The following is a 19683-nucleotide window of genomic DNA, read 5'->3' as shown; positions in this document are numbered from 1 at the left end:
CGGCCCCGCCCCGCGCCGGCCCCCGGCCCCGGCCCTACAGCTCCAGGTGCACCCCGCTGTAGGCTTTGTCCACTGTCCACTCGCCCGGGGCTCCAGCCCCGGCCCCGGCCCCCGCGTAGCGCTCCATCTCCTGCTGGAACTGCAGCTGCCGCCGGCGGTTGGGGTCCACGTTGATCCAGTTGTTGGCAATCCACTTGGTGCCTTGGGTGACCAGGCAGCCCCCGTGCAGGGCGAAGTCGTCCAGCTCCCCCACCCAGCCTGCGGAGCAAAGTCCTGTTAAGAGGTGGCAAGGAGTGCTGCGGCACAGGCAGGCGCAGCCGGGACTACACAGGGAGGCACGGCCAGCGAACGCTGACAGCAGCTCTCCTGCCCGCAGCGCCTGCTAGTATCAGCTCAGATACATCTTACAGGAGTTGGCTCCTCCTGGCACCCCTCTGTCTTAGTGCTACCCCACCCTAGCACCTACGAGGAGTTCACCAGGGCAGGCTCCCTGAGTGCAAGATGCTCGTTGCCTCCGTGTCTCCCCTCAGCACAAGGGGCTCTCGCCTTCTACATCACAGCTGCCGTTTTTCTCAACTCTTCCCAACAGGGGAGGCTGGCATGGAAGAAATGGGTGCTGCCGCTCAAAGGCCCGTGGAAGTCAGAGGCTCACGGCCATATCAGAGATTGCATTTCAGCAGTTCTAAATGATCCTCTCTTTACAGAGGTCCTATGCTTTTTCTGTGGCAGACTTGCATCAGCAGCCGCCTTCCATTTAGGAACAATTTGCTCATAAAAACACAACAGGGCTCTTCTTACAGGAGAGTGATGGTCTTGATATTATCATCCAACAGCCCAAACGCTGGTCTTGTGACCTCCTCTGTGGATTTTCTACAGATGGAAATATGGGCTGCTCCCAGGGGACCTGGGATGCTGTACTCCTTCCTCCCACCACTGCTCAAAATCTGCCATCAAAACACTCTGGAGTCATACTCACCAGCAGCCTGGAAGATTCATGTCAATCCCCCAGCCTGGCTGTCAGGGAAAACCGCGCTGTGCTTCGTGAAAAAAACAGCCCCAAGGACACATATCATCAGGCTGCGGCTGAGCTATAAAGCAGGAGTTGGCCCCAAGCACGGCAGAGCCTTCGCACGGGGCAGACCATGCCTCCCTGTGCTGCAGAGCTGATGGCCGTGCCTTTGTCTACCTCCCCTCCCCACCCCTTTGGGCAACACCACATCAGTGAAGCATTTTGAATTGCAGACCAAGTTCCAGCAGGAGTTTCAGCTCGCACAGCGGGATGGGAGGCAGCTGGCGATGGCTAGTGCAGCCAAGGTCTTTGTTTGCTAGCTAGTCCCGTCCCCTAAAGACATCAGGAGCCACTGACCTACTGCCTGTAAACAAAGGCCTTTCAGAGTCAGGAAGCTCCTACCCAGCGGGTGCCAAGTAGACTCTACAGTTCCCACTAGCAGGCAGCTACCACCCTTTGGCTCTCTTCTGAGCTCCCAGCCACCACAAGAAGACAGCTGTCACCTCCTGCAGCCCTACCCCTCCCAAGAGCTGAGTCTTGAAATGAGCCCGTACCTTCTCCGTCTGACAGGTAGTTGTACCAGAAGACAGCAGTGCCTTGCTGAGGTTTCACTCGCAAATTGCCCTTGTCGCAGTTTTTCCGAGTATCTCGCAGGTCAACGTCGTTCTGGATCAAAGACTGGCAAGAAACCACAGAGAAGGTGTCGCAAACAGGGCTGGAACGAAGCACACGCACTGCGCTGCCTCTGCTGCCAGCCATCATCCTGCCCTTTGCCTGAACGCCCCACAGGGACAGCTCAAGGCTGACGCTGGGCAGGACAGGGCTTTCACAACCCACCCGGAGCAGCTAGTTTCAGTCCCCTGGAGATCCATAACCTGTTTCTGAGCAGCCACCCATTCCTTAACACATTGCCTGACAAGAGCACAACATACCTGCCAAGACTTAGTCTGAGGAAACCTGCCCAGACAGAAGCGAGCGGGACCTGTGTTACGGCAGCAAGGCCAAGACCGCCCCTCGCGCCTCTGAGCGGGGAGAGCTGCAGCTGTCAAAGCCCTGCGCCTCTTCCCTTGACCTCACAGGGAAAAGACCGTAAGCGAGGCACAGCTTCCCCATGCTCTAGCTACGAAGGCTAACGTCCACCAACCTCATGCACCAGCCCCTTCTGCAGCCACAGTGAATAAAGACATTCAAAGAGGGACTCAAAATCCCCAGGGGTAACACGTAGGCAAAATTCATTTACCATCTCTTCATACGTCCTGTTATCAGCTATAGGAAAGACTGTTTCGCCTCCCCCAGTCACATTGTTCAGGTAGAACAGCACCGTCACATACCTGCAAGACAGAGCGGCTGTCAGGGGACACAACTGGAACAGGAGGAGATGCGCAGGGGCTGTCCGTACCCTGCCCCTGCACCACACATACAGCGGTTCCTCCAAGACATCACAAGATACGTGATTTACATCATCAGCTTTTCTCCAAGGACAAGACAAGGACAACAAAGAAAATCCCCACCCGCAACGGTGAGGGTGTGTTTCTAGCCTCTGGTGGGGATGGCCCAGCAGCTCTGCAGAACCACTCTGCCCTCCTCGTGTGGACCCACAGGATTCGCCCACCTCCCCCTTCATGCCAGCGATCTCCAGAGCTGGTTTGCAAGCCCACAACCTGAGCACCGAGCAGCACGCGAGGCGAGGCGAAACCGGTCTCCACACCTCTTCTCTAACGCGGTCCAGGTTGTGCCAAGGCAGACCTTACCGGCAGGAGGTCTCAAAGGGAGCGCTTTCATTGGCGACCAGCTTCGTGTGGCTGCAGGCGGTCTCGGGGAAGACGGGGCCACTGTCCATGTGGGCATGGTAGTGCCCTCCTTGGTCGTACCGCACAACCTGGAGGGGCTCGCTGTGCTCCACAATCTCAGGGGGCAAGCGAGTCAGGCGCATTACCCTGGGGAAGAGGAGAGAAGAACACGTGAGGGGAAAGCACCATCACCCCGGTCGGCCACTACTCCCAAGCAGCGAAAAAATCCAGAGAAAGATAACCCCCTTCCCCAACAGACCGGAGAGACGGATGGGCTGCAGCAAGCATGCCAAGACATAACTAGGTCCTTACAGATCTGTTGGACCATCAGCATCAGCTCAGCAAGTCCTTGTCAAGGTTAATAAAAAACCCAAAACCGAAGGGTGCATCTCCAGCAGGACTGCTCTCAGGAAGACTTTGCTTGCTCAGCAACATCCCTTCTGTGTGTGTCCCTGGAGCCTTCATGTGCCATCTCATCGCTTCTCTGGACTCCTGCACACCACCTACAGACCTCGGGGACAGTTAGCAAAGCACAGGGCCCCTGCTTAGAGTGAATGAGAGACTAGCTCTAGGAATATTCTTGTCACCTAACTCACCTTTCCCTGTTGCCTTTTCAGCAGCCTCCCCCCAGGGCAGAGGGGCACTGGAAGTGATCAAGGAGACCGGAGCCCTCCTGCTCTGGGATTTTTCCGCTGCTACATCTGAGATCATCCCCAAGGCAAGCAGGTACGTCTTGAGACCTGCCAAAGAACACTCAGAGCTCTGAGAATCCAGACCGGTGAAGCCCTCGGGGCAGGTGCAAGGGGAAGATGGCACCCAGGCAGGATGGCAAAGCCCCTCCAGGGAGCTGGACATCAGCTCTCATGGTCCCCGGACCATGGTCCCGGGGAGGACTAACAGCCTCCTTCAGCGCTATGTCTTCACGTCCTCATAACAGTGGCCAACCGAAGAGTGTAAAAGCAGTATGCTGATGCCTGTGTGCGCTGGCTAGCTGGCACGGAGAAGGTGGCAGTCACAGTCTGCTCTAATCAAGGCAATATGCGACCCCATTCTCCCGCTGGAATGCACTGAAGAAAAGGAGTGGCCAACAGCCGTTTTCAAGCCTCGGGACAGATTTTACCCACCCATGTTCTGGGCGAGGACCAGCACCACAAGAACAAGAGAGTCTCCAGCCAGTTATCTGAAACTCACCACGGCTAAACGATTTGGCCTGCGTGCTGGGTTTCAACGCTTCCCAGTACCAAATCTGAGATGAAGGGAAGGGTAAGAGGTTCTCCCGTCTGACGTGAGCTGCCCTGCAATACGTGTGCTCGGAGGATTAAACTAACTCGGCTTACTTGAGGTGAAGTCGTGCTTGTTAAAAAGTCAGCTCTGAACAGCTAAGACAGATTTCAGTGAAATGCATGAGTAACTAAAGCAAATGACAGTAACTACTGGCACCCAGACAGCATTGGAAACGGGCAGTTTCTCCCAGTAAGCTCATTTACTAATTAGAATGAATTATTTCATATAATGCCAAGTCTTCTTGGTTTTATAGGGCTGTTCCCAAAAGTGAATGGAGATGCTGAAAGGTTTGATTTTTCTTTTTCCTTTTCCACGGGACAATACAAATTCTTGTTCTAATGAAAACCTCCTCTCCCCATTTCTTGTCTGTGTTCATTGCTCTTTATACTCCAAAGACTTTCACGCAATTAGGAAGTGTGAATATTAGCAAGTCTGCCACTGCCTCTCCCAGCACAGGTGGTCCTCGTGCCCACACAAACCCAACTGCCCCGTGGCTGCCTGGCCCTTACCTTTGCCGTATGGCTCTCATGACCTGGTGTGCCCCCTCGCCCTGGTACAGCCAGGTGTGCTGGCTGTTGCGCACCAAGTCACTCATCTTCACTTTCTGGCTTCCCATGTACTTGTGGAAATCACGGATATTCAATTGTTTGAACTCCTCCAAGCTCAGCACACCTAGGGGAAAAGAGGAAAAGCTGGCTGACTCCGGCGCAGGTCATAGTTCTTGGCGTCCTGTACTTGGAGAAAGCACCAGCTGAGGGCACTGCAGAAATTGCCTTCCTCAAACAAACCCCACTCAGGGTCCGCCACTGTGCCCACCATGGGCTGCACCCCGTACACGCAGGATTACAGGCCCCAGCAATGCTCTCGCCTTCAGCGGAGTAGAGGGCATACAGCAACCTGCAAAAGTGAACTGTTAGCTGCCGTGCAGGGTCAGCACTGGGACAGGCAACATGCCATTTTGAACTTTAAAAAGCTCCTAAAACACAGAAACCAATCCATCAAAAGAGAGAAATAGCCACTGCAGTTCTAACATATGCAATGCCACAGCTAAAAAGCCTGCGCCACCTGATGCCTTGGGGCTTGTTACTTAGATATTTAGACACGTTTAGGAGCAGAGTGGGACACCTCAGACCGCATTTTCTACAAGACCTTGCATGGTAATTTAAAAAAGCCAAACCCAAAACAAGCGGTACATTCTTCTGCATTTGTGTAATTGCAAAACATGAGTGAGAAATACAACAGAGTATGATCTTGCGTAAGTAGAAATAACAGAAAAGTGAGAGGTAAAAGTGGTTTCTACTAAAACAGGTATTTCTTGTTTGCACTCACGGGATGGACTTCTGCCTTTGTCGGCTTCAGAAAAATCCTCACATTTGTTGTTTCCCCCTTCTGAAGAAGGAAACCCTGCACTGGGGATCAGGTCCCTGGGACCAGAGCGTGCGGAGCGCTGCAGTGTGCTGCCCGGCAGCCAGCATGCATCACGGCCTGCGAGCGGAGCTCGCTCAGGCAGCAAACCCAGTGCTGCTCCCCGGGCACGCAGCACCCTCCGGCAGGAGGAAGAGCCAGCCACCAGGGTCAGCCTGGGACGGTTCCTCAGGTGCCAGTGGTCATGACCAAATTATCCACACCATTATTATTTCTAGTGTCTCCCTGTCCCCACTTCCCCTTACTCCACGTGGTCTTTGATGACGCAGTGCCACATCCAGGTTGTGACCTGGTCTCTCAGTGTCACGTACCAATCTAACAACGGAGGGAAGCAGCCCTCTGGAAGCAAGGTCCTGCCAAGAGCACTTTAACAGGACCTTTCATTTGTTAATGTCCGGAACAGTGGAGAAGGCACTGAGGACTCAGTCATACGCACCTAACCCTGCCAAGAATGCCACCAGCCCAGAGGAGCAGGGCATGGGGTGCCCTCCAGATATTTAGGCATTCACAGGGGTACTGCTTCAACTCCAAACGAGCTCCTCCTGGGCAGCTCTCAATGCCAGGTCACTGGAAGAGAGCATGCAGAGCCTGTGTGTTCACTTAATTTGATTAGGAAATGGAGAGTTGCTTAATTGAGGCCACTCTAATTAGAGCAGCAGAGGTTAGAGCGCATGTCCAGACCAGCGGGAGCCCTTGGGAGACCAGGGGCAGGAGGGGCAGAAGCAGCCTCATGGAATACAGAGAGTTTGCAGCGGCAGAGAGGGGGGACAGCAACAAAGGCTGACCAACAAGACCACCCTCACTTCCACTTATTCTGCCCTCCCCTGCCAGTGATGCAGGGCTCCCAGCCTGCTGCAGAAGTCTCCCTGAAAACAGGGTGGGGGAGTGGAGGGTGCACCTTAAAACATGCCCAGGTAACAAGAGCTACATAGTCAGAGCCGGAGCGGTTTCTCAGACCACGGAAGCAAAAGTGCACCCTGAAGGTCCTGTTACAGCAGGGCACGAACCAAGGCAGGTCTGACAGGGGAGAGGGAGTGCAGAGTTGTGTTCTGGTCCTGCTTCTGCAAGATCCAAGCCCAGGCAGTGGAACTAGTCTGCTGCTAGACTGGTGATGAAGGGGCAGGAGTGCTGCGATGAGAGGTTTACACCGATTTTCCTTTTCTACGAAGGTCTCTAAAGCAGTGTTATTTTCCTTTGAAGAACACAGCTAGAGAAACAGGCCCGGACAGGGACACAGCTCTTGCTCTGCCTCACAAGGCTGTGTGAGGCGTCCAGTGTGCTGAAGGCGAAGGGGTTCCCATGGAGCTGCTCTTACCATTCCCATCAGGATCAGCCTTGACTGCAGTGTACATCTCCCGGATGTTTTCGGGGGTCATCCACCTGCCGTTCCCAAGCCGGGTGTGGGTCAACACCTGAAATTCATAAATGGATCAACACCGGGCACTGGTTTCTTGTACTACCGAAACCCTACGGATTCCCTGCTTGAGGCCTGGCAGGCTCTCCTCTACAAGCGCATCGGCCAGCCAGGCGTCAGCACATATCTGCAGAAAGAAGACTGCAGTGAGAATCATCTGGCAGCCACACACAGTGTGTGGCTGATGAGTGCTGTTATTTCCAGTTTAGGTCATGGCAAATGACTGCTGGGACTCGGTTAACCAGTCCTGAAGTGGAGGGGACGCAGCTCTTTCTCTTGAAGGAAAGTAAAGCTATTGATGATAAAAGCGAATGCTTTTACTTGTCCAAGATAAGGGCTTGGAACAAAACACTTCCTTTACACGCAGACAGAGAGATGCAGTATCCTGGAGAGCTCTCAGCAGGCTTGGACCTCCAGAGAAAGGAGCCCTGCCCTGGGCTGTCGCTGGCGCAGTTCCCCATATTCCACAACGCTTGCTGCCCACAGGACAGTACACACCCCCAGCCCCACCTGAAACGGGAGCCTGGGAAGGGACATCCTTGAACTGCCAGCGCCTGCCCTGATGCACCCTGCCATACAGGGCAAGGGTGCTGAAGAGCTGTGGACAAGGGTGCTCATTATCCCCCTCCAGGGTCATTAATAGGGGTGGCTTTGCTGGTGTCTCGTCAATTAGCACAGTCAGCTCCCCACAGGCTGCACAAAGCAGTGCCTATGCTACAAACTCACTTCCCCAGCACACCTAGCAAGGGGAAACCCACAGCACAAGGAACATTTTACCCAGCATATTCAAAACACATCTCCTGCCAAGGACTGTTGCTACCTCCCAGCAGCATAACAACTGCTGCACGTTCCCCCAGAAACTTCCATGCTGAAGGCCAGCACAAGTCTGGAGACATAAAATTAAGCAAATACTTATCGGTACATACTGGGATCTGGCCCTACCCAAGCACATGAGTAATCAAGAGACCATCTGAGGAGGGGACCTGCCAGAGGGTCCCCCAGCAAACCTCCCCCGGTCTGTCCCGCACTCTACCTCTTTGAGCTGCAGCTGCCCATCCTGATTGTGGTCCAGCAGATTGAAAATGTCCATCTGGCTGATTTCTATCATTTCCATGGCTTCCTCATAGTCATCCGTTGGTAGGATCTGGCTCTTCTGCAGCCCCTTCAGCTGTGCCAGATGGACAATGAGCTTGCACTCCTCCTCTGTCAGGAAGTCGGGAATTTCTGCAGCAGAAGTGTGAGCAGCAACAGAGACTGAGGATCTGTGACACTAGGACCCCATACTGATGGCAGGTCACTCAGAAGAAAAAAAAAAAGAGGTGTGGGGGGAATTTAGGAACTGCCTAGGTTTGGGACATTCAAACACATCCACCCTTCTACCAGAAGAGCTCTCAAAGAGCATACACCACACACCTGAGCTGCTGGAGGCGGGTATTTTTACAGCAGCAGTTCCTAAATGTTTGGATCCAGGGGTCAAGCCCTTAAACTCTCTCACAGATACCACAACGGACAAAGGAGTGAACAAACACGTGCATATCATTGCATATTATCACTTCAAAGGTGACATGTGGATCACAGTCTGGGAACTGCTGCTCTACAGGAAGGGAGGCCAAAAATCTTTATGGTGGGCAGTGGTGATGGCCAGGGTTTCAGGCTTCCTTGCTCTCACATGGAGAGGGCGGCACTTTGCACAAAACCAAACGCCTTTCAGGGGAAGCTGGCACAGTGCTCTACTATGAAACTCAAACAGCAAGGAGACAACTTCCAAACTTATTCCCACTCATTCCCTTGATCCCCCACTAAAAATGGTTTTCAAATGCAGTATTAAAGGGGAAGACACTGCACATGGCGGATGCCACGCTCCATACCCAGGTAGCATCCCGGTATCACCAGCTTTCCTTTGCAGCACGACACCAGCAGCAATCAGGCAATACCAGGATACCAAGCAAATTTAAATGCAGAGAAATCCACCGATGACTATGAGGCTAAAAGATTTCTAGCTGCATGGTGCACTGGGCACACACTTGCAAAGCACTGGCAAGGTCCCATTCCACAGCACAGTTACACTGTGGCCCAGCAAGCTGAGGAGATCCTTCTGGCTGATGTCTGTCACTGCTACGGCGATCTTGTTACCAGCTGCTGAGACTTTTGAAGAAGAAAAGAAAAACCACCAAAGCAGGATGGGTTTAAGTGCTCCTAGGCCCACGGTCCTGCTCTCCAAATTGCAGCCCCCTAGAGCTCCTGCAGGTATGTGCCAAGGGCACATCATATCTCCACTACAGCAGCAATCCTCAAAGGGGGGAAAAAAAAACGTTAATTACTTCCATGACCTTAAATCAACCCTATCAGCTCAAACTGTCAATAAGCAGTTGGCTTCTTGCTAAGTACAGACCAGAACTAGCCCTGTGGAAAATGAGATGTTCCTGGGAAGCCCCAGAAACACAATGCAGCCGGCTGTATCCATAACACCCTCCGAGGAAACAATTTCCGCCACAGGCAGCGCAGGGTCCTTGTGCCAGAGGATGCTTCAGAGCTGGAGCTTCCGCTGGCTGGTTTGAACCTCATGGCACGGCACCAGGTCCGAATGAACCGTGTGCGCTGGCAAGCAACGCCCCCAGTATTTCCAGTTCCCCAAACTGGGCTATAATAACGATGGCTTCTGGAGTCTTAATTATGTGCTGGAGGAAGGACAATTCCGCTCTTCAGCGGTAGTAACAGGATTTCATAATGAAGTAAAAATTCTGTTAACCGGAAAGCGTGCTCTGTCACGCAGGTTGCAAGGTGAGGGGGTTTCCAGCTAAGCGCTGGCAATCCCATCTGCAAACAACCTGGCTCCAGAGCTGCAAATTAGTTCCTCTCTACCCTCAGCTCTCCGAAACGGTTAACTTCTGGCTGTGAGACCATCCTATCTCCCTGCCTGCTCAACAATAGATCCAGCTAAACAAATGCCTCCTAATTGACTTTGAGCAACACTTGATTGCTTTTACAAAAAACAAAAGAGAGGAAAACATTGGGGTTTATGAAATAATGACTAATCCTGGAGCAAGAGAAAGGGGATGGGTTGGAGCACTGGTGTCAAACAGAGATTCAATCTTGGCTGAAAGAGCCCCAAGACACATGGGCCAAGTCATTCATCCCTCCCCAACTGCCCTCATTTCCACACCTGCTGATCTAAGCCAAACCCCTGCTAAAATCCAAACAATCGGGGCTGCTGGCAAACGAAAATTGGAGCATTGTCTTCCCCATGAGGGCTCTGAAAGGGCCGCACTTAATGAGGATGGATTGACAGAGAGGTGGCTCATAGGCTATAAAAGGCGTCCTACAGTCGGGAGCAGCTCAGTCCGGGGTGTGCCGCCCGTTCGCGCGCTCCCAGCTCGCTCCGAGCATGCTCACGGCCCACCGCAGGCACCCCTCAAGGTCGGGCGGCCCATGGCTGCTGGGTCTCCTGGTGTGCCTGCTGCTCTGGGGCTCTCCAGGAGCCTGGGCGAGCTACCTGAGGAGATCCTCCAGCTGCACGGCCATTCCACACCGCATGGCCTTGTGCTATGATATTGGCTACTCCGAGATGAGGATTCCCAACCTACTGGAGCACGAGACCATGCCAGAAGTGATCCAGCAGTCTTCCAGCTGGCTGCCCTTGCTGGCCAGGGAGTGCCACCCAGACGCTAGGATTTTCCTCTGCTCCCTCTTTGCACCAATCTGCTTGGACAGGTAAGATGTTTTTACAAGTTATTTCAGCTGTAGCAAGGAACACTCCCCAAGAGCGCAACTGCATTTGCCTCCCGAGAGAAAACGCGTGCAATGCAATCAGCGCAGTCCCGAGGAAGCCGTGCTGCCCGTCTCGGCAAGGGGCAATTGGATTACCCAGCAGGGACCTTCCCTCTGAAAGTGAAACATGAGCATTTCATCTCACAGGAGCAGAAACATTATGTTCCCTCCTCTGGATTTTCCTGCTCTCCCACCCCAGGCGCCGCTGCCATCTCCCCCGGCTGCCCCCCTCGCACACCGCAGTAGCTGCTGGCACCCACTGGCTTCACCTCCCACCTCCCCTGCAGTCCCCCGCCCCTGGCTCCTGCCCCGAACACGTAGGGGGTTTCTCAGCCCGACAGTGCCAGCAGCAGAGAGAAATCCTCAGTTTTGAGGTGCAGCCGTCAAAGTATAGAGCTGCTAAGGAAATTGGGTATCTAATTAGGCACCTGTAAAGGTATGCAGACTTTGCATAACTAGAGAAGATCCCGGGGCGGGAAGGGCTTCTGGCAGCAGCCTGTATCGAACAGCCTCATCCCTCATCCCTCATGTCCTCAGAAATTCGTTGTTTGCTTCCTGGGCATGAATGTTCAAAAGACATCAGAGACCCCAAAATAGCTCTGCTAGCGCTACAGTGTGCAACACAGCCCTGTATGGCAGCAGCGTGGTGCCAGGGCTCGACCCTGAGCCGGCTGCCAGAAGGAGTCCAGAGGTGCGGCAATCCCCATCCCCTCCCCAGGCTCATCTACCCCTGCCGCAGCCTGTGCGAAGCCGTCAAGAGAAGTTGCGCACCCGTCATGGCTTGTTACGGCTACCCCTGGCCCGAAATCCTGAACTGCAGCAAGTTTCCTGCCGATCATGAACTGTGCATCGCAGCAGTCTCCACAGATGAAAATTCCTCGAGCAGAAGAAGTAAGTTTTTTTTTTTTCCTCATGTTTTCCCATATGCAACACTGAAAGCTCAAAAGGATGGGCCTATGCCTTGTTTCTATTCCTAATATTTCTGGTTTTAAGTTATATTTTAAAATATAGTGGGTGGGAACTCCACTGTGCCTAGAAAATTAGCGTAATGTTGACTGCAGCTTGTTCCTCTCTCTACTGTATTCATTAGCTCCCTGGGTGCCATCAGACCACGCAGGGTTCGGGGCAGGGGGAAGGAATTGCTAGAAAAGCCTAACGCCCAGGCACAGCATGAGAGCTCGTGGTGTGCAGGCTCCAGGCGGCGAGATGTGCTTCCAGCGGAGCTAAGGAGCTGCAGCCCTGATCTTTCAGCTGTGTCCAGGGTTTAAAAACATGCAAAAAGAAATGTTTTGCAAGCCTTCTCTTTAAACATTAGGAAACACCACAAAGGGGCATGAGCCTCTGCAGACATGAGTTACATGAGAAAAAAATCTTTAAGACTGAAAGATTAAATTAAACACCCAGATACTGATCAACACTGGGGGAGATTCAAGAGCAGTTAAGGGGAGAACAGATGCCTCATTTCAGCATCACTGGATGGAGTCTGGCCATACCAATGACTTTACTGTTTCATCCAAACTAGGAGATCTTCATTAAGTATTTTCACTGCTGCTTTAACATGCAGCAACACACACAAGCCTAAACAAAGCACAACAAGCAACGTCTGCCCCAGCCGCAGAAAGGAGAGCTTAACATTTCCCACCCTGGCAGTCTGCGCTGTCTCTCCAGGGACCGGGTCGCTCGGGAGGAAGCACCACTCGGAAACAGCAAGCCACCACTCGCAGATCTCAAAATTTCATTATGCCTTTTCCAGTGAAGCTTGACAAGGGTGTTATAACCAAGTTTCTGTTGCAGCAGTGCCCCGAGCCAGCTGCAAGGACTGCGAGCTTGAGGAGGCCAGCACTGCCAGGGAGATCCTGGAAAATCTCTGCGCCAATGATTTTGGTGAGTATCCCCCTCTTCCTCTCAGTTGCTGCCATTCCCCCCTGCAGCCAAGTAGTGCCATGGACAGAAAATGGCTTTGCCATAACAAACTGACTTAGAGGAACTGCAGCTTTTACAGCAGATCCCAGGGATTTTCAGGTCCCAACTTACCTGTCAGGTAGCAGGAGGGCCCAGCTCCATGCAGCACCAAAGGTGAAGACCTGCTTTTATTTCTGTGTGTTCTGATTTGGTTTTGGTCTGTGGCTGCTAAATACAAGCACTACTCTGGTTTTCCCTTGGAGACCAACATTTCAATCAATGCCCATAAAAACCTTTAGCAAACTCCACGTTAGCTATTTCAAACTTCAATACCATTATTCTAGTAATGTGACTCTCCCTCTCCTAGCCCAAGCAAGTGGCAGCACTGGCTCTGCTCAATCAGCTGGAAGGAAGTTTTCAAGATACTGTCCTGAATTCAGGCGCACAACCTTCATGGGGGAAAAAAAAAAAGTTAAAAATCCTGGGCAGCTGGCAGTCATGTCACCTTCTGAAATCCCAGCTCAGAGAAAAGTAAAGTAATTGCACAAGATCAGGACTTTGATGCATCCACTTGCTTGTGCCCCTGCTTCCTACAGGGTTTCTGCCCATACAGCGGTGCTGATATGCCTTCACCACTCTCATGAGGAAAGCAGAGTGAGAAGAACGGTGTTCAGTAGTGGAAACTAACCTCAAATGAGAACTTTTACAAGTTCACTGCAATTACGAGAGCTTGGATGGATGTGTCACCACATTACAGAAACAGCAAGAAAGCCTTCCATTGGCTGTGTGTTTAAGTAGGTAAGAGCTATGAAAAGTAAACAGAACTAACAGCTCTTTTTCCAACCCCCGCAGCAGTGAAAATCCGAATCCTGAGGAAGAACATGACCACTACCATCTCAGACTTCGACCTGGACCCCTCCAGGGTGGAGGTACTGAAGCATGGCCCGCTCCTCAGAACCGAAATCCCCACCACGCTCCAACAGTGGCTGGATATAGATGCTACTTGTGTCCACAACATCATGAGAGGCACTCACGCAGGGGTCTTCGTTGTGAGTGGTGAAGTACAGAGTGACAAAGTGGTGGTGAACAAGGCCTACGCCTGGCAGAAGAACAGGAACCTGCACCAGGCAGTGCGGAGGTGGAAACATCACCGCTGCCCTGAACAGGCTGGCCGGAAGGTCTGAAAAATCTCAATTCCAACAATAAGAAACTGCTCCCTTCCCTATGGCTAGAAAACTCCTTTCTCTGGCAGTTGGTGTTTTGGAGATGTACAGTCAGTATTTTTAGGTGATTCAAAGCAGTCATAGTTCACAGATAGGGCCTCACTACAGATCCCAGTTTTACTGAGACAGAGCTTAAGGATGCAGATTTAACACATTCCTCTTGCAAGACTCTGCAGATCCAGGACTTGCGATGGATGGCTTTGTGTAGGATCCAACATCACAACAAAACTGAACTGAACTCTGCAGGCGAGCACAAACTAGAAGAGACCTTTAGTAACAGTTCCTTCTAGTTCTCATCATCAAAGTTGATAGCCATTTCAGCTTCATTATTTGACCCTGAGACATTGACGCTGTCCAAGTGCCTGCTTGCTTTCTGTCCAGAGAGATTACACGAAAGTCTCCCTGACTGCTAAGTGATGCTTTTTGTGTAACGGAGCAAATACTTTACTCTTGAACAGTCCGAGGTAAATTAAAGGGGAGAGGAACCCACCTCGGCAGTGGCCGGCCCCTTACAGGTGAAAGAAAAGAGCAGGAAAGGCACAGAGCAAAGACAGCTGAGGGTTTCTGCATAACAGGGAAAACCATTTTTTAACATCAGAAATTCAGTTTGGATCAGAAGATTCTGGTAACTGGGGAACTACTGAAGATATCAAGATATCACAAGAGCCTCAAGAAAGAGCAGAGCGGGAGCGGGACATCAGCTGTTTAAACCTCTGCTTTGGTGTGCAACAGCAGCTTTGCTTGGGACTCAGAGGAGAGCCCCAACCACGGCACAGTAGGAGCTACTTGCAGTTCTGACATGGGAGGGGGGGAGAAACATTACACAGCTGTCTGGCCTTCCACCTGCACGCAAGGAAGACAGAAAAGGTGGCAAAACTCAGTCTCACCAAGTTCTCTGCAGCTCACTCTCTCACCCGAGTAAGTAGGGACTGTAATTCCCTGCAGAGGTAAACACAGCTATAGTTCTACACTCCAGATCATAGAGCAAAAACCAGCAAATCCCCAAATGAGGAAAGAAGTCGGATTCCTACTGCGTAACAAAGCACTGTCCGTGGAAAGTTTTCTACACTGGCTTAAACTTGGGACTGAAATAAGGAAATAAGGGGGAAAAGCTGCTTTTGGGAGAAACGCGTTCTGCCTTATTCATGATGCCTGCAGTCTCGGTTGTGGAGAGAGCCACCCGGTCTGATGGAGACACATTGCCTCCCTGTGCTCGTGAAGCACACCAACAACCCATGATGTGATCTCTTCAGATTTAGTGTGGGCTGAGCGCTTAGACACTCACACTGAAATTCAGCTGCGCTCTGACATTTGTGCAGTGATTACTTCTATTCCCTGAGGCTCAGAAGAAAAACACAGCGAGATTTCCTATTTTTATTCCTCCCCGCTGCCTTGTCTTGCAAACTGCCGCCCAATCCACAGAATCTGCTGCCAGGTGGTCCCTGCAATGGCAGTATCTTCTGAACAGACTGCGTTTGGAAAACACAACAGAACATGTAAAAGCTCTGAAGGTTGAAAAGGCTTTGTCTGATATTTGTTTTTCATTAACAGGATTATTTGATTACGAGTGTTTCCTAACCAAAAAGTGCACAGATGGTCTGACTTACAAGCTTTAGAAATGACGTCTCATAGCCAGAGGGGGAAAAAAGTAGGGCAGGGAATTTTTCATAGCTCCATGAAATACGCTTGGGTTCAATGCAGATGACTTACCCACATTTAAAAAACAAACCACAAGTTCCCCTATGGTGCCCAGTGCCAGGCTCCAAAGCACAGAGCTGACATTAAATCATTAACGAGCCGCCCGCTGCTGTAGTCCCACTACAGCCTGCTCTGCTGAAAGCAAAGATCACAGACCGGCCACTTATTTCCTTAAATTGGCTCTCGCATGCCGCAACACCTTGTGTTAAGTAAAATCCCCAGAAATTCAAGAGTCCTTCTTTGCTAGTGACTTCTGGGTTTGTCTAACACAACCAAGTTAAATACACACTTCCACTAATTTAAACAACAGAGATGCAATAAATTAGTTTTTTTAAACCAGCTGATTTAGATTGGTACTGTTTGCACAGATAGAGAAGTCTCTGGGAGTCTTTTAAAGTCAGAGCTGGCTCCTGGCAGGTTCATCTGGGAGATAAGAGCTGTCTTGCGACTTGCAGTTTCTAAATAAGGGACTCCTTATCAGAGGACAAAGGAGAACAGACTCGCGTGGCATCTCAAATGTTGAATGTCCATCACTGTCTGCGATACCATCCTCAGGGAGCAAAGCTTCCCTCGGAACCGATGGAAGTGCCGGAGTGACAAGTTAAAAGTTGTGGGATTACTGCTGCCAGGACCAACCTGCCTTTTCTCAACTTCAGCACCTTCCTCGCAGGCCAGGATCAACTCTTTTACTTAAGCGGTACTGGTAGGGCAGAGAATGTGGAAACGGGAGTTTTCCTGAGTGAAAACCAGAGTGATTGCCCCAGACAGTGGTTCTGGTAATGACATCAGTTTTGTGATCACTGTGGGGTATCAGTTCCAGGTTGGTGTGTCTGTGTACTGAATGTCAGACAGAAATCCACTCAGAAATTTGCAAACCATGAGTACCACATATGTAGAAATGACAAAAGTAGTTTGTATATTTCTTCCAGATACTTATTGCATTAAAGGAGTTTAATAAGAAACCTATCTGATTTACGGCCAGGCTTTCAGTGTATATAATCTACTTGGAATCAGAAAAAAACCCTCTTTTTATATTATTGAGAAAGCATCTAAAAGACTCTCAACGCTATCTTTTCAGAGACAACAGGTTTTCTCTGAGACTGCAGTAGCAGGAATTTTGTAATCATCTGTCCCAAAAAATTAATTTGTATATTCTCAGTGGATTTCCAGAACACAGAGTTCAATTAATGAGACTTTACCAGTCACAGCAAAAATCACAGGAAGGTAAAGGAGGTTTTAAAATATCTGAAAGACGGATGTTGTGTGGTTGTGTATCAGAGCATCCAGAAATAAAGATAAATCTAGAACAGGATGCAAAATGGTGGAAGACATTCAATCTGTCAACTCTCCTGTTACTCATTTCCTCAGCACTGAAGCACCAACACTAGATTGCTTTATCATCATTTATTACCAAAAGTTTGGGGATCTCTTGTCCCTTCCTAATACTGAGCAGCTTCTTTGAGGTCCTCTGCAGTGACCTGCTGTCTATTCACGGTATTTTAAGGGGAATCTGAAAAACCTGGAAAGGTTCATCTTCCAAATTCTTCCAAGTGGGCCATGCAGAACAAGTAACCTCTTCAAATACTGTATCAAAATACCTTAAAATCACGCTCTTTTTAACGCAGCCCCAAGGAAAAGTAGCACAGGGAGGAGCTGCAAACACGCGAGAAGTCATTTTCCCCCGAGTGGGTGTAAGACAGCGGTGGGTGTCAGACAGTGCCCCCCCCCCGCCGTGAGGGCAGCGGCGGTGGAAGCCGGCAGGGCAGCGCGGGCGGCGGAACCCTCCCAGACCTGCCTGCCGTTGCCTGCCGCCACCCACGGGCACCGTTCCCACCGCCTCGCCACCGAGCGACAGCCGGGCCGTCACCCCAGGGGAAGCACCGAGCATCCTGCCCGCTACCGGCGTGCCCGGGGACCGGCGGCAGCAGCGCGGGCCGGTCTCCGCCGCTGCCCTACCGGCGGGGAGGAGGCCGGGGGGGTGAGGGGAGGCGGCGGGGCCGGTACTCACCGAAGAGGAGCGGCTTGAGGCTGAGGGTGCGCACGGCGTGCACCCTGCCGGGCACCAGCTCCACCCGCTGCGTGTGGCCCACCTGCGGGGAGAGCAGCGGTGAGCGGCAGCGCGGCCGCGGCCCCGGTCCCAGCCCCCCCCGGCGCGGCCTTGCCTTGATGCCCTCGAGGCGCGGGAGGGCGCGGGCGGGCGGCGGCGGCGGCGGCGGGGGAGCGGCGGCGGCGGGCGGCCCGCCGGCCTCGCCGGCGCTGAGGTGCACGAAGAGCAGCAGCCCCAGCACGTTGAGGACGTAGAGGTGGGCGAAGACCATGAGGACGAGGAAGTAGGGCCGCGAGCAGACGGGCCGCGGGCGGCCCCCGGCGGGCCGGGCAGCGGGGAACCCTCCGCCCGCCCCGCCGCCGCCGCCGCCGCCGCCGCCATCGCGCCCCCGGCCCGCCAGGCCTCGCGCGTCACCCCGGCAACCGCCCGGCGTGCTGCGTCACGTCGGCGCGGGGCGGGGCCAGCGGCCCGCGGGGGCGGGGCCAGGGGGTGGGGCGTGGCGCTGGCGGGAAGGAGCAGGTGTGGCGGCGGGCGCTGCCCTCTCCCGCCCCCCAAGAAGAGCCAGGACACCTCCGAAGTTAGAAAGTCACAATTTATTTCAAATAAACCGAGGGCACACCTCTGGCAACCGTCTCCCGGGCGGTTTCCGCCGGCCCTGCCCCTCTCCAGTGCCTGCGAAGAAAAGCGAGGGGTGCCAGCAGCTTTGTGGACGCCCCCCAGCCCATGTCAGGGGTACACCGCAGCCCCCCACCAACACCGTCCCACAACCTGAACCGGACCGGGGGGAGGAAAGGAATTCCCAGAACAAGTGCCTCATTTAAAAATAAAGTTCTATTTTTTCACCTGCTTAAAAAGTCTAAAATTTAGAGTGCAACACTATAGTACAGAAACCTCCTGCTGCCCCTGTCCCCGCGCGGGCACAGCGCATTTGCCAGTGCGCAGAACAGCAGTCATGCAGTTTACGTCATCAGTAGAAAATTTTTTTGTTACAGTCTGGGAAGCCTGAGGACTATTAGAGATGAGGCAGCCAATGCACTAACACAAGCGAAGCTGAAATAAAAGAGTATCAGATGCAAGGATGGAGAGGCGTCACGCTGGCGCAGGAACTGGAAACGAGTGCAAAAAGAAAAAAAAAAAAAAAGAGAGCAAACATTCCACATCTGTAGCAGTAATGCACCAAAGGGAAACTTGTACCTCAGAATTAACGGCTCCTGAGCCGCCTTCTATTCACCTACATTCATGTAACCTTGCTGACTCGAATAGGACCGTGTACCTATTAGAGGGGGAAAAAACTGGCCTTGTCTTTTGGCGTTGAGAACTCCTGTTTCCTTCCCGTCACCCGCCTCTCAAGCAGTGTCAGTCACTTTACACAGAGCCAATAGTCCCTGTGCTCTGCAGGTTTTGTCTTGGAGTCTATGACTTTCTGTGTGACACCAGTACAGAAGTCACCCTGCCTGGGCTGCAAAAGCAAGTCAGTCCTGTTGTTTTCCCAGAAAGTATAGAAATAGGATCTGTGCGTGCAAACCAGGACTTTCACCACCTTCAGAAAGGGTGTTTTGTTTTCCTTTAAAATAAATAGAACTGCTGACAAAGCTCTAGTTTCAGAAAATTTGAAAGAATTAGGGGGCGCACTGTGCAGTATTTATTACTGTTCCTCAGCCAAGCATCTCAGCAGTCTGTTCAGTAAGTTTGGCCACAGCTACATGGTCTAGCTTGTCTACAAACAAGGATTCATAGCAAAGCATTTTGTGGGGGTATGGGAGAGGGAGGGAGCAAGGAAAGGAGGCCAGGAGGGAGAGACACAAACCCCCATTCTCACCTAGCTCAAAGCTGGACAATTACGTAACAGAAGTGAGAGCTCTTTGGGATTAGGAAACTCCACATACCTGTTCTGCAAAGAGATTAGGTGTTACGCTAGTTACATTTAGACAACAAGAACACCAGCTTTTATCCCAATTAGTACTTTGCACATTACATTTTTAAAGAACAGTTTAAACATTGGTTCTATGCACTGCAAACTGCTGGGTCTCAGCAAGCCTTCCCCTGCGCTATCCCTTCCCCTGGGTCCAGTATGCCCAGACTTTGACAATCATTTGAGAAGGGGAGAGGAAGGAAGAGACTGA

The 19683-nt window shown here is 52.1% G+C and overlaps 2 protein-coding genes across 2 annotated transcripts; one reads left to right on the top strand and one right to left on the bottom strand.

Moving 5' to 3' along the window:
- Window positions 1-34: 34 nt before the first annotated feature.
- Window positions 35-17941, bottom strand: P4HTM (prolyl 4-hydroxylase, transmembrane). The gene is given in 10 exon segments (XM_050904867.1): window positions 35-258; window positions 1564-1687; window positions 2250-2340; window positions 2761-2946; window positions 4593-4755; window positions 6824-6920; window positions 7956-8146; window positions 17522-17603; window positions 17676-17878; window positions 17881-17941. Coding segments are annotated over 10 exon segments (1422 nt in total).
- On the top strand, window positions 10308-13776 carry LOC127021772 (secreted frizzled-related protein 5-like). The gene is made up of 4 exons (XM_050905013.1): window positions 10308-10633; window positions 11409-11581; window positions 12485-12574; window positions 13445-13776. Exons 1-4 carry the CDS (start codon window positions 10308-10310, stop codon window positions 13774-13776), a joined length of 921 nt encoding a protein of 306 aa, XP_050760970.1.
- Window positions 17942-19683: the final 1742 nt, after the last annotated feature.

This window comes from Gymnogyps californianus, chromosome 13, assembly GCF_018139145.2.
Source record: "Gymnogyps californianus isolate 813 chromosome 13, ASM1813914v2, whole genome shotgun sequence".
NCBI classification, from domain to species: domain Eukaryota; kingdom Metazoa; phylum Chordata; class Aves; order Accipitriformes; family Cathartidae; genus Gymnogyps; species Gymnogyps californianus.
Note: the sequence above shows the minus strand (reverse complement) of the source record. Positions and strands in the feature narration are given on the sequence as shown.